At 51.3% G+C, this 19,381-nt stretch overlaps 10 protein-coding genes across 10 annotated transcripts; 6 read left to right on the top strand and 4 right to left on the bottom strand.

Moving 5' to 3' along the window:
* Positions 1–1,504: 1,504 nt before the first annotated feature.
* Positions 1,505–2,171, top strand: NCS57_00953400 (uncharacterized protein; the record flags this gene model as incomplete). Its single annotated transcript, XM_053059305.1, has 4 exons — positions 1,505–1,693; positions 1,747–1,874; positions 1,925–2,029; positions 2,084–2,171. The coding sequence occupies 4 exons, from the start codon at positions 1,505–1,507 to the stop codon at positions 2,169–2,171; spliced, it is 510 nt and encodes a 169-aa protein (XP_052911376.1).
* Positions 2,172–2,774: 603 nt separating this feature from the next.
* Positions 2,775–3,716, bottom strand: NCS57_00953300 (2EXR domain-containing protein; the record flags this gene model as incomplete). Its single annotated transcript, XM_053059304.1, has 1 exon — positions 2,775–3,716. The coding sequence occupies one exon, from the start codon at positions 3,714–3,716 to the stop codon at positions 2,775–2,777; it is 942 nt and encodes a 313-aa protein (XP_052911375.1).
* Positions 3,717–4,325: 609 nt separating this feature from the next.
* NCS57_00953200 (uncharacterized protein) lies at positions 4,326–5,261 on the top strand (the record flags this gene model as incomplete). Its single annotated transcript, XM_053059303.1, has 1 exon — positions 4,326–5,261. One exon carries the CDS (start codon positions 4,326–4,328, stop codon positions 5,259–5,261), a length of 936 nt encoding a protein of 311 aa, XP_052911374.1.
* Positions 5,262–5,439: 178 nt separating this feature from the next.
* Positions 5,440–6,724, bottom strand: NCS57_00953100 (uncharacterized protein; the record flags this gene model as incomplete). The annotated part of the gene is made up of 4 exons (XM_053059302.1): positions 5,440–5,791; positions 5,847–5,887; positions 5,951–6,298; positions 6,518–6,724. 4 exons carry the CDS (start codon positions 6,722–6,724, stop codon positions 5,440–5,442), a joined length of 948 nt encoding a protein of 315 aa, XP_052911373.1.
* An 843-nt stretch (positions 6,725–7,567) lies between these two features.
* NCS57_00953000 (beta-tubulin family protein) lies at positions 7,568–9,292 on the top strand (the record flags this gene model as incomplete). Its single annotated transcript, XM_053059301.1, has 7 exons — positions 7,568–7,579; positions 7,648–7,671; positions 7,738–7,805; positions 7,862–7,916; positions 7,986–8,298; positions 8,355–8,653; positions 8,714–9,292. 7 exons carry the CDS (start codon positions 7,568–7,570, stop codon positions 9,290–9,292), a joined length of 1,350 nt encoding a protein of 449 aa, XP_052911372.1.
* Positions 9,293–10,628: 1,336 nt separating this feature from the next.
* On the bottom strand, positions 10,629–12,071 carry NCS57_00952900 (4-aminobutyrate aminotransferase; the record flags this gene model as incomplete). Its single annotated transcript, XM_053059300.1, has 1 exon — positions 10,629–12,071. One exon carries the CDS (start codon positions 12,069–12,071, stop codon positions 10,629–10,631), a length of 1,443 nt encoding a protein of 480 aa, XP_052911371.1.
* Positions 12,072–12,707: 636 nt separating this feature from the next.
* NCS57_00952800 (Aldedh domain-containing protein) lies at positions 12,708–14,256 on the top strand (the record flags this gene model as incomplete). The annotated part of the gene is made up of 2 exons (XM_053059299.1): positions 12,708–13,767; positions 13,817–14,256. The coding sequence occupies 2 exons, from the start codon at positions 12,708–12,710 to the stop codon at positions 14,254–14,256; spliced, it is 1,500 nt and encodes a 499-aa protein (XP_052911370.1).
* A 1,193-nt stretch (positions 14,257–15,449) lies between these two features.
* On the top strand, positions 15,450–16,262 carry NCS57_00952700 (uncharacterized protein; the record flags this gene model as incomplete). The annotated part of the gene is made up of 1 exon (XM_053059298.1): positions 15,450–16,262. The coding sequence occupies one exon, from the start codon at positions 15,450–15,452 to the stop codon at positions 16,260–16,262; it is 813 nt and encodes a 270-aa protein (XP_052911369.1).
* Positions 16,263–16,421: 159 nt separating this feature from the next.
* Positions 16,422–17,414, bottom strand: NCS57_00952600 (PKS-ER domain-containing protein; the record flags this gene model as incomplete). The annotated part of the gene is made up of 1 exon (XM_053059297.1): positions 16,422–17,414. The coding sequence occupies one exon, from the start codon at positions 17,412–17,414 to the stop codon at positions 16,422–16,424; it is 993 nt and encodes a 330-aa protein (XP_052911368.1).
* A 406-nt stretch (positions 17,415–17,820) lies between these two features.
* Positions 17,821–19,359, top strand: NCS57_00952500 (MFS domain-containing protein; the record flags this gene model as incomplete). Its single annotated transcript, XM_053059296.1, has 1 exon — positions 17,821–19,359. One exon carries the CDS (start codon positions 17,821–17,823, stop codon positions 19,357–19,359), a length of 1,539 nt encoding a protein of 512 aa, XP_052911367.1.
* Positions 19,360–19,381: the final 22 nt, after the last annotated feature.

The raw sequence follows: 19,381 nt of genomic DNA, 5'->3' as shown, positions 1-19,381 counted from the left end.
ATCGCCATCCTGACATGAAGCTGTTCCACTCGATGGTGATGGATGAGCTTCCGTCCACAGAATGTGGAGTAGACATTCTCTCAATACCCCGCAGATGCACATCAACGAGTGGATACAAGCATCTTGTCGGGCCATCGAGGCTCGAAGGCGATCTTCTCCACCTGGGATGCATGTAGGTTGAGACGCCGAGTGAAGCTGTTTCAGGGCAGCCATAGAATGTTTCTTCAGGCGGAGATGGATGTCTCGTCCCATTCTCAGTCGCCGGGCTTTCTTGTTTCCTAATTATGGAAGGAAACACACAAGCTGTACCTCCCACACCTAGATGGGTCGACTGGTAATGGAACTCGGAAGGGACAGCGTAGAGGATACAACCACCAGTCTACCTCACCTCACCTCCTTACCTAGGTACGAACAACAAACCCAACACCTCCATCATGTCCATCAGCCAGTATCAATCAACAATGGCGCATTTTCAGCATCTACATCCACTCAATCATTTCCTTCATCCCTGCCGCGCGCTCCCCTCAAGCGCCAATGCGATAGCGCAGCATCACTCACCGCAACACAAGCGCCAGTCTATCCCCTGTATACGGCTCAGTTATCCCATCAACGGACAGGCTTCAACTATAACAAGGAACATAATAGCCAGTCTGTCTATGATAGATACTTGTTCGAGCTTTCGATCTGTGGTTGTAATGTTCAAGATACGACAGTTTGTACTGCTGGTTTGTCTTGGCGCCGCCGAACAGAGTTCTCCTGACCATCATCTCATGTTTCGGTTTCATCCTCACCGTTGATCTATGGAACTTCAACGCCTCCGGCGCGTGCCGAACTGAGCCTCGTGGTGGGATCACTAACAAAGACTATGATAGCACATTAACCTTGTCTATATTTATAAGGTCCTTAAGAATCATAATACTAGCGAATCTCTCAAGGTCGATCTCTCAAGTTTTTAGTGTTGATCCCATTTCTTCCTTCACCCAAATGCTGCCATGCCACAGAGCCTGGATAATCAGTGACGAGACTGTGCAGGAAGTAAAAGCACCGCATCGATCGAGACTCGGGGTCTAAGAAACAGGCCTGCTGCCTGGTTTCTAGGCACCACGTAGAGCCTCCCTTCCGGCCTATGAAGCCTTTGACAGGCTGCAGTGATCTCGCCGAGCTTACGATGACCTCAATGGCTGGTATCTGCACGGGGCTTACTCTGGTTCCGATGAGCGAAGCCAAGTCTGACATGCAGGGGACTACCGAATCAGCCCTGTCGGTCGCCGCCTTGATCATCCCCTCCCACCGGATGTGACAAGGATCGGCGGTGCATGCCTGACTGAATCAAGGAACAACAGAGACCCGTTACTGGACATCACCGCCACAAACCATTGCTACCGTAACAATATATGTCAGATGAAAAGAACTGTCCACGCCCGTCTTTTCAACAATTGCAATCGGCCTCCGAGCTCCCTCAGCAAGAACACCATAGGGCACTCGGCCTGCATCAAACGCCAAAATGCCGCAAAACTTGGTTGACGAGACCGAAGGAAAAGAATTTCCCGAGAGGGTTAGCCACGAGAAAGATCTCTGCGCCTTGGGCCACTCGTTCCTCGCCATTCTCAATGTGGTGGTGCTCATTCTAGCCTCCCTCGCATACAGCCAGAACGAGTCGAAAAAGCCCGCTGAGCTTGCACTCTGCGTGTTGGTATGAACCAAGTCGCTCGAGATTCTGGTTTTGTGGGCTAACGGAATGATGAGACGGGCATATTTGTTCCTTTCATCTTTTCCTCTGTGTGGCTCATCATCAGTATCAAACCTAGCGATAAAAGGGCCGTGACCAAACTGATATTTGTGGCTGCTGTTGTCACTTTCTACTGCCTCTTATCGTGGGTGAATCTTTGATCAAAGAAATACAGGAATAACTGACAGGCCACAGTTTCGGCTTTGGTGTGGCTTTTGCAAAGCGGCTCATCAAGAATGAGGAATGGGGGCCCAAGATTACATTTCGGATTGCGTCGACTGTGATCAATCTCATAAACGTGTATGTTTTTTAGTCCGAAAGCCGTACCGAAAGTAACTAATCTACTTTATATAGCCTGGTTGGATTCGTTATCCTCTGGTTTCACCAGCGTCTGGGTGCTGCCATTCCAAGCTACCCCATCACGCCAGGTATGGCAGCGTGAATACATTTTATGCAACAATGGCCCAGCTACAACTCAGGGGGGTGAAATAACTCCCAAATGAACCGTTGTAGGGAACGTCTTTGCAGAGGTGAATATTTTATGAGTGGATTTGTAATGCCGTCAGGAGGCGTTGGGTGTTATCAAGTGATTGTTGTCCAAAGCCAAAGTGAGGTCAATATGACAGCAACATATGAGAGAGATTGTAGATTAACAGGCTAAAGAAATATTACATATCTATTACTGCATTTGGGACTTGATATAGTCAATATTATGACATAGTCGATGTGTGTAGCTGCTTGGGTGAACCATGTATGATCGAGAGAATGGATGAAAGCAACAACAGACACACCACAGCGAATGCAGCTATATAATAAATGCCAAGTTCTAGCTTTTGCGTCATGTTCTTTACTAGAGCTTTAATTCTCCATCCACTGTTAGCATATCTCATGCTCAAAGTGCCCAGTACCTGGGCTGTTGGGAACTTGACATCCCTCTTTAGTGTATTCTGTGACTTCTCTTCAACCTTGACATGTTAATGCTAGAATTGAAGTCTACTTTTAATGGAAATCTTCTAAATGTAAGGTGGAGCGCTTCCTAGCCTCCTTAGAGGCAGTCACACCCTAGAAGTCCTATGCGCCTGGGTGCCTCGAGCCATCGGTGCCACTCTAGCTCTTCATCATCTCCGATCTGATCCCAGACATGTTCCATAAACTCAATAGAGTCCTTGAAAGTCGTACTCTCGCTGCATTCAGCATCGTTCTCAATGATCTTCCATTCACTTCGAGTCATCCAGGGTTCCACCTCGACTAACCGTCGGTCTTCCAGGTAGAAAGCCACATCCTGCCCCTCTCTAGTTGTGAGTTTCCCAATATCCACAGCATACTTTCGCCTGATTCTGTAGTCCACAATCCAAACATTGGTCAGAGCGGTCTGGGACAAGATGCCAGCGACCTTGTCAATCATGTCGAGCCCCCATTCCGGATTGTATTCCAACGCGATGTTTTTGACAGTCTCAAAACCATTCATCGCAGATGAGATGGGGTGACGAGTAGTGAAGTTGAACCAATCAATTGTTTCCAGATTTAGCGGTTGGAGCATGAAAAGGTCTCGGTGTGGGAAGACGGTAAAGAAATTCGTATGCCCGTCGAGGCCTATGAAGTGGCCCGTTAGTGGCATATTGAGTTTCTTCTCGAATGGCATAGACCAGAAAGATCCCCAGTCTTTATCCATAAAAGTTTGCCACTTGAGGCGGCTGAAATGGCGTTTCATGACGAGCCTGGACTCATTGCAAGCGCTCCATAATCCTCTGTCGAGGAGGGCGACACTAGCGAAGGAGTTCTTAGACCTTGGAATAGCAAGGCGGTGATCATCAGGGCAGCCATGGGGGAGGAAGACTTCGATATTGTTGCCAATGATGTTATCGTACTTTGGGTCATAGATTTGGAAGATGTGCACCCCGGGAAGGGGAGGTCGAATAGCGAGTTTCCATATTTGATCTCGAAGCTCCCAAGGGAGTTTAATAAAGTGATGGAAAGTGTCATCCATTTCGAAATGCGGAAAAGTAAGCGGATCTTGGGTATAATGCTTAGGAATGGGTGATGTGACTGGGGACTTTGTTTACCTATTCGCAGAGGATGGTATTTATTTATACCTGCCTACCTCGCCCAACAGCTCGAAGCCCATGCTTGGTCGTCTGAGCCACCACATACACTGAACTTTGCGAAGGGCGAAGCTTAAGGTAAACATTCCCGTTGAAATTTCCAATCTGCACTACACAATCCATCCCAGAACCTTGTCCAGAGTTTGCTTCAAGCAGGTAGAAACCTCTGTTTTGTAGTTCACTCTATTTTGGGTATTACAGGAGATGATTGATTCATCTATTATGGCCTCTCCAATGCTTTGAGTACTTATCAGGTCATTGGGTGAAGCGTGTTGCTTAGCGCTTCGAAAGCAACCCTAATAAAAAAGATGTGCATGACCCAAAGCCCCTAATGCAGCCGCTGTGGTTCATAGAAGCTTCTCAGTGACTCATTCCCGATAAAGTATGTCAGAAATGCAAAGGCGTCGCGCACTTGGGGGTATAAGGAACCTATATCAGGCTCCCTCCTCTCTTCATCTTCTTTCAATCAACACAGCGCAAAACCAAAGGCAGCTATGAAACTGGTCAAGATCAACTTCAGCGACGTCGCAGACGACTGTAGGAATGGGCGGGCTACACGTTTCAACACCAGCTTCCATCCTGCAGACCAAGTTCCCGCCAATCTACCGAGGCCTTCAGAGGCGCCTTATGCCTTCGCCCGGTGGCTTCCGCTAATCCTTCAGACCCGAAACGTCGATCCGTCGGCCGTTCAGACGGTCCGTCTTTCTCGCGGCCAAGCCCACCTCCTTGTGGATGCCTCAGCAACTTCCATTATCACGGGTGAGTTGAGCCGCGCGCTCGAGGAAGATCTCAAGGATGAAGTTGCCCCTGCCTTTTCGTCTCTTCACTTCCCACCCGAGGGGCTCTTCATGCGCTTGACGGGCTGTTCGCCCAAGGATGGAAGATGGAGAGATCCCACCCGACCATCACTTCACTCCACGGACGACATCATTCTTCGTCTGACAACCTCGCATCGAGCACGTAACGACATTGTAAAAAGTCTCAAATCCGGGTTGGAAACCGTCGACATCACACTATTGCCTTTCGATGCTCAGATGGACAGTAGGCGCGAATACCGAGTATTCTGCTGTCCTACAACCGGAAACATCACGGCCGTGAGCCAATACTGCTGGCACAAGCCTTGGCTTTTCCACTGCAGACCGGGTACGGCGTTGAAGCCAGTGGCGGACAAGATTTGGGCCGGCATTGTTGCCCTTCATCGGCAAATCATGAACGATCTCAAGCCGGACGCCGAACTCGATAATCTCCTGCTCAGACAAGGGTTCACGTTTGACGTCTTGTACGACGAGGACAATGGAACAACGGAACTTGTTGAGCTGAATGTGTTTGGGGCGAGGAGTGGGTGTGGATCTTGTCTCTTCAATTGGGTCAACGACTTCTCCCTACTTTACGGAGAAGGTAAGGATGTACAGTTCCGGGTCACTTATTGAGGTGGAGCTGGTGGTTAACTGCCAAAATAGAGAGCAATCCAATTATTTGTGCAAGCGAGCGATATCAAAACTGGGCAGGTTTCAGGACCAACTCTTGTGTTGCGCAGTTGGGCCTCGATCATTATTACAAGTTCCGCGACAGGCTGAAAAGACACATGGGTTAAAAATAAAAGGACATTTACATCCCCCTTGTTAAACTCCTTTGACTTGCAGTTTCATCCTCGCTGTCAATCGACTTGCGAGTTATCGCGGTCTCGACTGTGATACGGATGCGTCCGTCTGCTGGATAAGAGCGTCGTTTCGGGCCCACCTCAACCACACTTCCGTTGCCAGTGGGTACCTGAGCTGCCCTAAGTCTTCCGGGTGCACTCTTTGTAGCCAGAGATAGAATGCGGTCTGCCGGTGGTGTTCGGCTGTTTCTGTCTGAGCCGTTGCGATTGCGGTCTTGAGCAACCTTGGTGATGAGATCTGACATGTTCATTTCGATGAACAGCTTGACCAAAAAGGCCAGGGAGTGGAGTTGGAGGTAACTGCATGCAACAGGTCAGCCATGGCACACGTTTAGGTCAAGGACTGGGTCCTTACACAAGCTTGCTGGGCAAGGACATGAGCCCGATGAGCGCGATCTAGGCACACGGTTAGTGAATGTTCTAGCAGCAAGAGTCAAGGAGACTATGGAAGAAGCTTACATCTAGAGAAACGGAGGCCAGGATCATGCCACAGTTGAACTGGAACAAGGAGAGGTACTTGTTGTTGAGCCCGTGACTGACCATCCGGTTTCGGACCAGTTGGACGAAGCGCAGGTTAAGCGATAGGTCAATGATGGAAAAGATGGCCATTTCGCATCTCTCCCAGATCTCGCTTATTCGCATCCACTTTTGTGAGATCTGAAGCTGGGCGGGGACCCAAGTGACCATGACACTGATATTGACCAGCAATATGAGGAAGAAGACTGCCCATCTTAGGCGGGAGACGGCGGCGGGGTTGGGCATCAGAAGTGCGAGACGGTTGACGATGATCTGCGTGAGAAGCTGGATCTGAAGCGACCAGAAGCAGGCTTATACGACAAAGTGTAAGCGGATGGATTCTCAAGGAACATGGCGGTTCGGCACTCGTTTACCTATAAGGAAGAACAATTGAAAGCTGCAAGATGGCCATTGGTAAGTCTCTCTGCTACTAGACGGATGGCATACAAACCTTGGTTTAATAAATCCACGTTGAAAACACCAAGCGAAAGCCCCAAGCACGATATTCACTGCCCACCCAACCCAGATCATGACAAGGTACGCTGTGACCTGGCGCTTTCGTCTCCATGTTTCCAAGGTCTGAATGGCGGCTCGGAGGGCGGCGAAAAAGACGAAGGCAAAGGAAAAACCCCAGAAGATGCTGGAGCAGTTCATGTCGACATCGTTTGGGGCGTGAAAGACATAGGAGTCCGGGACGAGGAAGCCATTGCTTGACATTTTGGCCAGATTCGGCAGTACAATCACGAATTAGTGGTACAATACAGAAACAGAAAAAGACTTGTTTGCCTCCTCGAGGCGGGTGCCCTCTCAGTTAAGAGGGACGAGTCGCCACGAGTCGCCTCCCACACCCTCAACCTTGGGATTGCGGGGTAGCGATTGTCTAGTCTAGAAGGCGGATAGCTCAATGCATTCCCCAGACTCGTTTGAAGAGTGAGCGCGAGTCATGATGGGTGAGGCGTCAGCCGCAAAGTTACACAGTGGCAGGCCTGGATTCCAAGTTGCGGGGGAGAAGAGTCAAGCAGAGCACGAGCGTAGATGCTGATGCTACCTTGTCTGGCGAGCAGAGGCAGAAGGTAGACAGTGCGTTTTTGACAGCAGTCAGTGAGAAGCTTAGCGTTGAATGCTTGAACAGTAACATGTGGCGGAGGGCAGTAACATGTGGCTGGTGGGAGGGGAGTGTTGGTCATAATTTGAGCATATAACCTTGCCGATATGGAGTATCCATCTTGAGAGAATCATCAATATGATCATCGTTCGCTCTTTTACTTCTTTCATATCTTTTTTATCCCTTTTTCATAGATTTAATTCTCCTCATTCGTCTCTGTACCGCTGGCATCTTACCAGCCCCGTTATTCGTTAGCTCGCATGGATGTCCCCGGTACAGAAATACTCGCCTAACTCCCTTAGTCAGCACCCTCATTAGACAGCTGGCCAGGTACCCACTACACCTCCTCGTTGTTCACCGCTCCCGCGTTCTTTTAATTTTCACACGACGCCATCGAAGAACGTCTTCCTCCCTCACCCAAACACCTTCACGACACTGATTAAGCTCTGCCCACCATGCGCGAGATTGTGAGCTTGCCCTCTGTCTGTTCTTGCTAGACCGTCTGTGTGCTAATCCAGCTCTCTTCGCCTCGCAGGTTCACCTCCAGGTCGGCCAATGTGTACGTATTTATCTGCCCCTTTCCATGGTGCCACCTTTGTGTCGCTCCGTTGCTAACTTCCAGCAGGGTAACCAAGTCGGTTCTGCCTTCTGGCAGACGATTGCGGGCGAGCACGGCCTCGACACCAACGGCGTGTAGGCAACCCTCTCGAACCGATCGTCTCGTCGTCCCCTTCTCACGCTTCGACCAGGTACAACGGTAACGACCACGTCCAGCTGGACCGTATCAATGTCTATTTCAACGAGGTACACACGACATCGCGTGACATGATCCAAACCAATCCGTGTCTCGGTCTCTGATCGAGCTTCCCACAGGCATCCAGCAACAAGTATGTTCCCCGAGCCGTTCTCGTCGACCTGGAACCCGGCACCATGGACACCGTCCGCTCCGGCCCCTACGGACAGTTCTTCCGACCCGACAACTTCGTGTTTGGACAATCGAGCGCCGGCAACAACTGGGCCAAGGGCCATTACACCGAGGGTGCTGAGCTGGTTGACCAGGTCCTTGATGTCGTTCGTCGTGAGGCCGAGGGCTGTGATGCTCTCCAGGGCTTCCAGATCTCGCACTCCCTCGGTGGTGGTACTGGTTCCGGCATGGGCACGCTTCTGATCTCCAAGATCCGTGAGGGTAAGAACTTAATCATTGACATGACGCGCAGTTTCGTCTGCTAATCACCTCTCCAGAGTTCCCCGATCGTATGATGGCTACCTTCAGTGTCGCCCCTTCGCCCAAGGTGTCCGATACCGTCGTTGAGCCCTACAACGCTACTCTTTCCGTCCATCAGCTGGTCGAAAACTCGGACGAGACCTTCTGTATCGATAACGAGGCTCTGTACGAGATCTGCAAGCGTACTCTCAAGCTGGCCAACCCTGCCTACGGTGATCTTAACCACCTCGTTTCCACCGTCATGTCTGGCGTTTCCACTTCTCTGCGCTTCCCCGGACAGCTCAACTCCGACCTGCGCAAGATGGCCGTCAACATGGTAAGTCTATGCAACTCGATTGATCAAAGATGCATGTTGTTGACTGATTTCCTTTTCCAGGTCCCCTTCCCTCGTCTCCATTTCTTCATGGTTGGCTTCGCTCCTCTCACTGGCCGTGGCTCGCACGCCTTCAGCGCCGTCTCCGTTCCCGAGCTCACCCAGCAGCTCTTCGATCCCAAGAACATGATGGCCGGTTCCGATTTCCGCAACGGCCGTTACCTCACCTGCTCGGCCATCTTCCGCGGTCGCGTTTCCGCCAAGGAGGTTGAGGATCAGATGCGCAACGTTCAGCAGAAGAACTCTGCCTACTTTGTTGAGTGGATTCCCAACAATGTTCAGACCACTCTGTGCTCTGTTCCCCCCAAGGGTCTCAAGATCTCGTCCACTTTCGTCGGAAACTCGACTGCTATCCAGGAGATCTTCAAGCGTGTTGGTGAGCAGTTCACGGCCATGTTCCGTCGCAAGGCTTTCTTGCATTGGTACACTGGCGAGGGTATGGATGAGATGGAGTTCACCGAGGCTGAGTCCAACATGAACGATCTTATCTCGGAGTACCAGCAGTACCAGGAGGCCGGCGTCGATGACGAGGCCTACGACGAGGAGTACCCCCAGGAGGAGTATGCTGAGGAGGAGCAGTAGAGTCGATTCAGATGAGGTGATTTACTTTCGACCACCAGACTATTTGTCTATCATGACCTCGCCACAAATTTTATATACCTAATTGGCGACACAGAGATCCCTATGCTAGCTTCGTGATGTGCATGCTCCAAACTGATGTGACTAGACGAATGAACACTCTCTGACCTACCATCGGGAATCGGCTTGATCATACCCCGATGTGAAGACCAAGTGACTACGTAGGTATGCAAGCTGGCTCATGGGTAGTAGTGGGTCAGGGTTTGAATGGCACATCTGGGGCCTGGAGCATGTCAACAAAGAATCGCTTTATTGCTAATTGTTCGAGTATTGTTCCTTCTGGGTACACTCATGAAGATCATTCATTTCTACCCCTGTCTAGAATCCCAACAAAAAGTTATATCCCGGTCAGACTTTACGGAGTGTTGGGCACTACCCTAGACCGCTGGTATTGGGACCTTGGTGAATGCAGCAGCACGCGTTGACGTTGGACACGAGCAAGAGTTGATCTCTAACATACATTTCGAGTAAATACGTCTTTGCATCTTGCGTGGTTCTAAGCCTTTGGCCACCGACACGATGATACACTGACATGATGATACATACACTGGACGACTTGGTTGTGTTATCCCTTTGGCGCTGCTCTTGTGGCATGTGTTATCAACAACGCCATCACTGTCTGCGGTGGCTCTGTGCTATTACGCTTCTGGGAACTCTCATCTCGTTTCAATGCGCTCATGTATTAATAACTGTGTCTATCCGAGAAGATCTTGCGATTGTCCCTCTCTGCAACCCACTTAACAGAGGGCTCCTGAGGCATGCCATGTACTTGGTCGGAGATTATCTGCCATTTGACGTGGTGCCACTTTACCCCGGCTCCTCCAAAATGAACACCGCAGCCGTTCAGGGGTATGCCATCTCCACTATACCCCTGGACGTTCACGGGCGCAGCCGCATGCACAGTTCCTGTCTGCTTAGTTGCAGGAGCTGAACCGGAAGACATGGACCGCGAGCTTACCTTGGGTCACTTGGATCCTGAGAAACCCTCTAGTCATCGTCCCAAATGTACCTATCTGGCTTGATCAGTCACGATTGGCACTTTGATTACAAAGCTAACGCCCTCTTGGTTGCCTGTCAAATAGGCCATTTCGTGTAAGCCACTGTACGTACACAGTCCTCCGGAAGCCACGCCACCCCCTGCATCTTGGGAACACAGGTCCATATCACAGAGAAGCTGGGCAACAGCCAAGGGGCAAAGACAGCAGGGTTTGCATTCAATATCTGGATCAAGTCATCGTGTACATGCATCAGGGTCCTCCTCAGATCCTCACCCATCCAGTCAAAGCTCCTTTACAATCTTATCCAGAACCCCCAACAGGATATCTGCATGATGCTTCTGGAAAATCAGCATTGGCCGCAGCCGAACCGACGATGCTCCACAGCCACCGATATTGATGCCATGGGTTTTGGCCAGAGCCAAGAACTCGTCCCGCCGAGGATTATCAAACGCAATAAAAGTCCCCTCTCCCTTGCCTCGCAGATTGGTCAACTTTCCGGGGTATTTTGTAGCCAGCTTCTCGATCTCGCCGTAGAGGTAGACGCCAACAGCAGCCGTGTTATTCACCAAGTCTAGTCGTTCAATCTCGTCGATGATGGCGCCAAAGAGGATAGCTCGGGCTGGGTCTCCCATCCAGGTGTTGAATAGTCGGTACGGTTTGTTAGGTCTGATATCAGGGTTGCCAAAGTAGAACCCGCCGGTTTGAGCCTTCTTTGAGAATGTGACCATGTCAGGGGGGTCGGACAAGTCCCAATGTTCGTGGGCCCAGAATCGACCAGTCGCCCCGACGCCAGTTTGGACCTCATCAACAATCAATAGGACCTTGTGACGTCGTGTAATCTCCCTGAGGCCCTGAAAGAAGGCAGGACTTGCGTGATTATCGCCACCTTCTGACTGGATAGGCTCCACGATGACAGCTGCGACCCTGCTAGGATAGTTCTTAATGATTTGCTCGGCTTCCTCTAAGCACTTCTGCTCCTCCCGCTTGTTTTCTTCAATGTGATCCTCAAGGGGATACCTGATGGCTGGAAACGGGCACTGAGGCCAGTCAAAGGCAGGTATATCAAGCTTGTGGATCGCCTTGGTGTGAGTAGTTGACAGACTCCCGAAGAGACGACCATGGAAAGCTGCTTTAAACGACATGATGGAAAGGTTGGGCGACCCTGGCTGGTGATTGAGCATGGTGCTCTCGAGTTCTTCCTGCGTAAACTCTGCATCACGCTGGCCACGCTCCTGCTGTCGCTTCCAAATGAAGGCAGCCTTGTAGGCCAACTCGTTTGCATCTGCTCCGGAAAGCGCCATATAGACTTGATTCATGCCCTTAGGTGCCACCTTGAGCAATCCCGTCTCTAGGATGCTGGCCCAATCGTTCTGGGGAAAGTTACCCATAGCGGGGCGATTGATCAGTGCGGAAGCCATGATGGGAGAGGTTGCAGCTTTGAGTAAGGAAGGATTGTTGTATCCCACCGGGATGGAGGCGATTTGGGCGTACACGTCCAGCATGACGTTGCCGTCAACGTCGACAATATAGTTGCCATAGCTCTTGTGGTAGTCCACCGAAATGACAGCAGCTCTGGCGTCACAGACTTTGTCAAGTCTGCGCACTGCCTCCTTGCTCTTGGGCCCCGGGACTGCAGTAACGACAGTCGGCCCTTCGGGCTCGTCAGGGAAGAAGGGAGCCTCGTCTGTGGCAGCCCTCACAACCTTCTCGATGAAAGTCGGCATGGCGAGATACGACGTTGGTGATAGGATAAGATTCTTGAGAATAGCTTCAAAGTTTCAGATCAACAAACTGAAGTGTCATGCTATATCAACACGGCGCAAACGGTTCTAGGTCTCTCAGTCAAGAAGAGTTGAAGTGCAAAGATCAAAGGCCACTCCGCAACATTTGATCTAGGTTTGGGCAGATGAGGGGTTCCAACTCAACGAGTGTCGTCATTGTTAATTGCCTTGCCCTTTTACTTTCTACTTCATGAGAGGTGTGTGGCAAGCCTAGTGTCACATCGTCACTAACAGACGGCAAGCCAATCCCGGGTTAGATGTGATAGCTTTCCTAATTTGGCCTCCCACCGCTTAACATGAGAGCCTCACAGGTGATCAAGTCGCCGTCTTACTGTAGATCAGAGGTGCATGTCTCACTAGCCCTCGCTGAATATCGGCCGCTAAATGCCGACTTGGTCGGACCAATAGCCGACTAAACCGCTGAAGCGCGGGGATGATTGTAAATGAAGTCGACGGTTGAGAAACATTTATTCAGGGTTGAATGAAATATTGTTTGTAATTCTGAATCTTCCTCCTTTGAGTCTTGTATTCTATCGCTTCTCACAACCCCAACACCAAACATCGGTACAGCTTGCTACCATGGGCTCTAAGATCCTCGAAAGCATTGCCCGAAAGGACCTGTTCCGAACTCAGGGTTATATCGATGGTTCTTGGGTAGATGCAACCTCGGGCAGGACCTTTGATGTCCTTGATCCCGCTACTCTTGACAAGATCGCATCCGTCCCAGAGATGGGATCCGCGGATACCCTCAAAGCAATCCAGTCAGCATATACGGCCTTTCAATCATACAAAGAGACGACCGCAAGACAACGTGCGCGATGGTTGCGCAAGTGGAGCGACCTCTGCTTGGAAAATGCCGACGATCTTGCCCTCATCCTCTGTCTCGAGAATGGAAAGACACTAGCCGAAGCAAAAGGGGAGGTGACCTACGCAGCCTCCTTCTTGGAGTGGTTCGCTGGCGAGGCCGAACGTACCTATGGCGAGGTTATCCCTTCTTCCAACCCGAAGCAGAGGATCCTGACCTTCAAGCAACCTCTTGGTGTGGCAGCGTGCATGGCCCCCTGGAACTTCCCCATCGCCATGATCACTCGGAAATGCGGCGCGGCTCTAGCTGCCGGCTGTACAACTGTATGGAAGCCTGCCGGAGAGACGCCCCTGAGTTGCCTGGCTCAAGCTGTGCTCGCCCAAGAGGCAGGTTTCCCCAAAGGATGCATCAACGTCATTACCACCCTCGACTTGGTGGCCGAGGTTGGCGAGACTCTTTGTACCAGCAAGCTCGTGCGCAAGCTGAGCTTCACGGGCAGTACAAGAATTGGAAAACTACTCGCGAGCCAGTGCAGCGGAAATTTGACCAAGCTGTCCCTGGAGCTCGGCGGAAATAGTCCCTTTATCGTCTTTGACGATGCCAATCTGGAGACAGCCATCGACGCCTTTATCGTGGCCAAGTTCAGAAACTCTGGTCAGACATGCGTAACCGCCAACCGTGTCTTTGTGCAGAGCCGCATCTATGATGCATTCGCCAAGGCTCTTGTCGACAAGGTCAAGACGCTGAAGGTCGGTCCTGGTACTGAGCCAGATGTTTTTATAGGGCCCCTCACGCACGAGCGGGCAGTTGACAAGGCAATGAGCCATATTGAAGGTACCTAAGCAACCAGCCAGCTATCATTGGAAATTCTAATAATATCTAGACGCAAAGATGCGCGGCGCCGAGGTGGTTCTTGGGGGGGCACCTTTAACAGAGTTCAAAGGATATTTCATTCAGCCGACTGTCATTAAAGACATGAGCCACGAAGACATGCTTATGAGTCAAGAAGAGACCTTTGCGCCGGTGGTTGGCTTGTACAAGTTCGAAACGACCGACGAGGTTATTGCACTGGCCAATGACTGCGACGTCGGACTCGGCAGTTTTATCTGCACCGAAAGCACCCCTCGGATGTGGCAGGTCGCAGAGGCCCTCGAGGTTGGAATGGTGGGTGTCAACGTTGGAGTGCTCAGTGCTTGTGAGAGTCCTTTTGGTGGCGTCAAGGAGAGTGGCTATGGTAGAGAAGGCGGCCGACATGGTATCGACGAGTATCTGACTGTCAAGTCGATGCTGATCAACGTGTCAATCAAGGAGTCGGGGGCTTGAGTTCATAGGCAGAGACCAAGAACAAGGTTCATACTGTGCAACAATAGGTCGTTCGAGAGTCGACTAAACGACAGATTTTCATGCTTATTGCGACTTGATGCTAAGAAGCCACTGGAATAGGCACCTGCTGATAGCGTGCAGGTCAATAGTTTTGTTTACCAGTGATCAAATTTAAGAATTGCCATTTCCAGTGTTCACCAAAGGTGAGTCTACCAGACTAGGTGCTTGTGCCTCGTCCTCTGCATGCTCCACTGAGTCTGTCTCACCGCAGGAAGGAGGTAGTCTCTCTGGAGCGCCATCATGGCTCTCGATGGTAAATACCGAAAAGGGACCGCAGTCTTTGGACGTTGAGCGCGCAGCAGCTTTGTTGATATTTGATAGTGCTGCCTCGATGCTCAGAGATTTCATGCGCGATGCTATTCCCAGGTTAGCGACCGGACACGCCAGTATTGGAACGGTCGGTGCCGTTCACTAGGAAGAAACCTCTGCCTGTGCATGTGCCGAGGGCTAGCTGGTACGATATTGTCTAGGCGGCCATAAATGGAGGTTGGACGCATTTACTGAAGCCTGGTGCGATAACCTCCACAAAATATGCCCTTCAACTGGCATTGGATACACTCTGGCTTTGTTTCATCGCACTTGAGCCGCCGTGACCGACATATCCAGCAGCCTGTAAACATCCTGCGAGGGGGCATCCTGGAGGTCGAGGGACGGGACCCAGGGGAGCCAGAGACTGGCAGATCTTGCGATGCGGAAGCGAGGCTCAAATTTGACTCCCGCCACGGAAATATGCAGCGAATCAATGCAAACCATCAACAGCTCATGAGCAAATCGATGCCTTTCTATTGGCTCAATTGGCCGAGAACCCGACATCGGGGGCGATAAGACGAATGTCTGTTGCTGCACCCCACATCCAAGCAGAAACTTTTATTGGCGAGACCGGAGCATACAACTACCGAGACGCTGGTGAGTCAAGAAGCCGAGTGAAGGTTAGGGACATTCAGTCAACTCAAGTTCCCGAGGGGTACATTAATGCTGAGTGAAAGTTTCACCGCAGCTTAATTCTCTGTTGTCAGTTGACTCTGTCTTGTTAAGCGCCATGGCATCCAATCAGACAGTGGCCATTGTTGGCTGCGGCAAGTCATCTTACCAGTGAGAAACGATAAACAAACTGATGTGATGGCGTAGGCAATATGGGCTCTGCCATCCTGAGCGGGTTGCTCGATGCGACACGGTCAGACCCCAATCCCCGCATCTCGCGATTCATCGTCGTCACAAAGACGGTCGAGTCGAGAGATCGCCTCAAGCTCCAGTTTGAGCAAGACATGGAACGAATAGTGTTGGCCAACGACGAAAGTCTCTGGGCCATGAAGGAGGCCGACATCATCATCCTCGGCTGTAAGCCACACATGGCCAAAGACATTCTAGGTGCTGAGGGCATGGAAGAGGCACTTTCCGGAAAGCTCTTGATCAGTGTTCTCGCTGGGAAAACACCACAAGTTCTGGAAAGCCATATTAGCAACAACAACGATGCAAGCCCAAGGCCCTATGTTGTCCGCGCCATGCCCAACGTCGCAGCGCGAATTCGCCAGTCCATGACCATTATCGAACATAACCCCTCCCTCCCCGATGAGCTAAGCGACACCTTGCGCTGGATCTTCGAGCAGATCGGGGGAGTCAAAGTATTGGCTTCAGAAGTGTTTGACATTGGCTCTCTGCTAGTCGGCTCATCAATGGCCATTATGACTGTCGCTTTGGACGGACTTCTGGATGGCTGCGTCATGGAAGGCATGCGAAGGCCTGAAGCCTTGGAGCTGGCCGCGCAGAGCATGTTGGGGCTGGCCGAGATGCTACGTCAAGGCGAGTGCTCGCCGGCAGAGTATAGGGAGAATGTCTCATCGCCGAAGGGAGGCACTATCACGTCGTTGTTGACAGTTGAGAAGGCAGCAGTGAGAGGCACTTTTGCGCAGTCCATCATAGACGGGACCAAGAAGATACAGGGATGAAACAGGGCTCCATGGTTTATTATTAAGGAGATTAGACTAAAAGGATAAAGGGAAGAAATCTTGAAATAGAGTGATAAAGGTCCACTAATGTTGCGTACCTATGACGATCTTCGTGGTCTCTAAGTGTGATGAACCAACGACCCTTCGACCTCCTCTAGTCTACATCTTAATGACAAACTTTTCTCCTGGTGCATGGTCTAGATATACTTTCTCTGCCTCCTCCAGAGTGACCTCTTTCCATTTATCATTACCAGCCTGCTCCCACTTGCCACTCTGAAAGATGGGCTCAAGACTTTGAAGCAGCTCAGCCATCACACTGCTCTTGTGTGACACCGAATTGATGCCAATGAGGCTCTTCTCAGCGCGGTAAAAGTCTCTCATCTTTAGTGTCAGCGTCGGGCTTCCACCTTTTGGCGCCGCGATAAAGACCAGTGTGCCGCCGTGAGCGAGGGCGCCGTCGATGGCGGCCGCTGTGAGAGCTGGAACGCCAATTGTGTCGATGACAACATTCACGCCCTTCTTGCTGGTCAAATCTTGCACCCCGAGTAATTCAGGATCAGCGCTAGTGTCGACATCGGCTCCAGGGCCACGGACGGCTCGAATAACCTGACAGCCAAGATCCTCAAGCATAATTGCTGCTGCACTTCCAACAGCGCCTCGAGCGCCCAGGACAAGTGCTTTATCCCCCTTCACAGCACCCGAGCGCTTGACCATGAGAGCTGCTGTTGTGAAGGGAACTCCAATGGTGGCCGCCTGTGTATGAGCGAGGGCTGATGGTTTTGGCGTAACACCATCAGCAGGCACAACAGCATATTCGGCGTGAAATCCATCCTCCGTAAAAGCGTGAGTGAAGCCTGAAGTGCCGATAACGGCCAAGTTCAGAAGCGGAGAGGGCTCAGTATCACCAGAGGCGACAACAACGCCAGAAAAGTCTCGCCCAGGAATGCGTGGAAATGTAGTTGAGCCGAAGCCGCCCAGGGCATTGAAGCTGTCGGAGGGTTGAATCGCGGAGGCGTGGACCTTGACAAGCAAGTGTCCCGGGGGAGGCAGCGGAACTGGCTGCTTCGTGGTGAAGGAGAGACTCGGCTTGAGGGAGCCTTCGGGTTTGGTGAGGAGAAGGGAGCGCATGAGAGTTGGACGTGACGAAGACATGGCGGTTGGGAGTCAAGGGGACAAGGATAAACTTTCTATGCACCGATGATGGCTATCCGTTCAAGTTGCAATAGAAGAAAGCCCCGAAACATATATCTCAAAGTCATCGGGTCATTGCGGGTTCCAGATACTAAGAGATCCGCAATATCCGCTCACCCGCAATTCCCGCGACGATCCGCAGCAGCCGGGGGTAACTTTGAGATAGGTAGTCCATGACACAACGTCACGATTGGATTATTTATCACAGAGTTTTACATGGCTTGAAGCTGATAAATACAAGACATGGCGCACTTTGATCTACCCAAGATGGCTACATAACCTCAACAATTCCCGTTGTCCTACCTTACGCGGCCTCCCACCTCTATTTCTCTCCGCCCTCACACCAAGTGCCTGACAGCCCCTAAATATGTCTGAACCACATCAGGGTCGCCCCTCCGAGGACCCCGAAAAGGGCCATTCCGAAAACGACAACAGAACTGAAGGATCAACAAGAAACTCGATCTCGGATGAACACTTTGAGCCACCACATTCGCCGCTTGGCGAGATAGCATTTATTGCCATCGTCTGCTCCGCCCAGCTCATGACCCAAGCCGGTCTTGCTCTCAGTGTTGTACCGATGCACATTATCGGAGACTCTTTCGGCATAGACAATCCCGGACAGATCAGCTGGTTTACCGCCGCATACTCCCTAACTGTCGGCACCTTCATTCTTATTGCCGGACGCTTGGGTGACGTTTTTGGCTACAAGCGCTTCTTTGTCGGCGGCTTCGTTTGGTATGGCCTATGGTCACTCATCGCCGGCTTTTCCGTCTACAGCGGTCCGATACTATTCGACTTCTGTAGAGCCATGCAAGGCATTGGCCCGGCATTTATGCTCCCCAACGCCATCGCCATCTTGAGCCATGCCTACGAGCCGGGCCGGCGTCAAGACATGGTGTTTAGCATGTTTGGCGCCACTGCGCCCGGGGGATTTGTCCTCGGAGCAGTATTCAGCAGCCTTCTAAGCCAGAGGGTCTGGTGGCCCTGGGCTTATTGGGTCATGTGCGCTGCTTGTCTTTCGTTTGCCCTGGCCGGCTTCCTCATTATTCCTTCCTCCCAGCATTCTCTTAACCGGGCACCTTCATCATCAAGTATCTGGATGCGTGTGGATGCCCTAGGTTCCATCACTGGCGTGGTAGCGCTCGTTCTGTTCAACTTTGCCTGGAACCAGGGGCCTACCGTTGGATGGACCGTTCCTTATACTTATATCACGCTGATACTCGGCGCATTGCTCTTTGGTCTCTTCTATTTCATTGAGACCAAAGCAAGTCACCCACTCATACCCTTCGGCGTCCTGAAAGTGGACTCGGTATTCGCCCTGGGCTGTATCGCTGCAGGATGGTCAAGCTTCGGAATCTTCGTCCTCTACATCTGGAATTTCCTCGAGATTCTCCGTCAGCAGACACCACTCCTCACTTCGGCTCAGTTCACTGTCGTTGCCATCAGTGGCCTTTGCGCTGCTTTAACCACGGGTGTCCTCCTTAGTCGCATGCCTGCTTCGGCCGTCATGCTAATTGCAATGACCTGCTTCACCGTAGGAGGTATTCTCTTCTCGACTCTTCCTATTAAGCAGACCTACTGGGCCCAGACCTTTGTCGGCCTCATCATTCTTCCCTGGGGAATGGACATGTCTTTTCCAGCCGGGACCATCATTTTAAGTAGAGCCATGCCCAAACAGCATCAGGGGTTGGCTGCCTCTCTGGTCAATACCGTCGTTAACTACTCCATCTCCATCGGTTTAGGATTTGCGGGTACTGTTGAGTATAATGTTAATGACGGGGGTCGAGATATTCTGCTTGGTTATCGTGGGGCGTGGTATGTGGGTGTTGGACTTGCAGGCCTTGGAATCGTGATTGCTCTCGGATACTGTCTGGCAGAATGGTATCGAAGACGGGGCGCGAGATGATTGGTGGTGTTGGACAAGCTAT

This window comes from Fusarium keratoplasticum, chromosome 7, assembly GCF_025433545.1.
Source record: "Fusarium keratoplasticum isolate Fu6.1 chromosome 7, whole genome shotgun sequence".
Lineage (NCBI taxonomy): Eukaryota > Fungi > Ascomycota > Sordariomycetes > Hypocreales > Nectriaceae > Fusarium > Fusarium keratoplasticum.
This window is presented reverse-complemented; position numbering and strand designations above follow the sequence as displayed.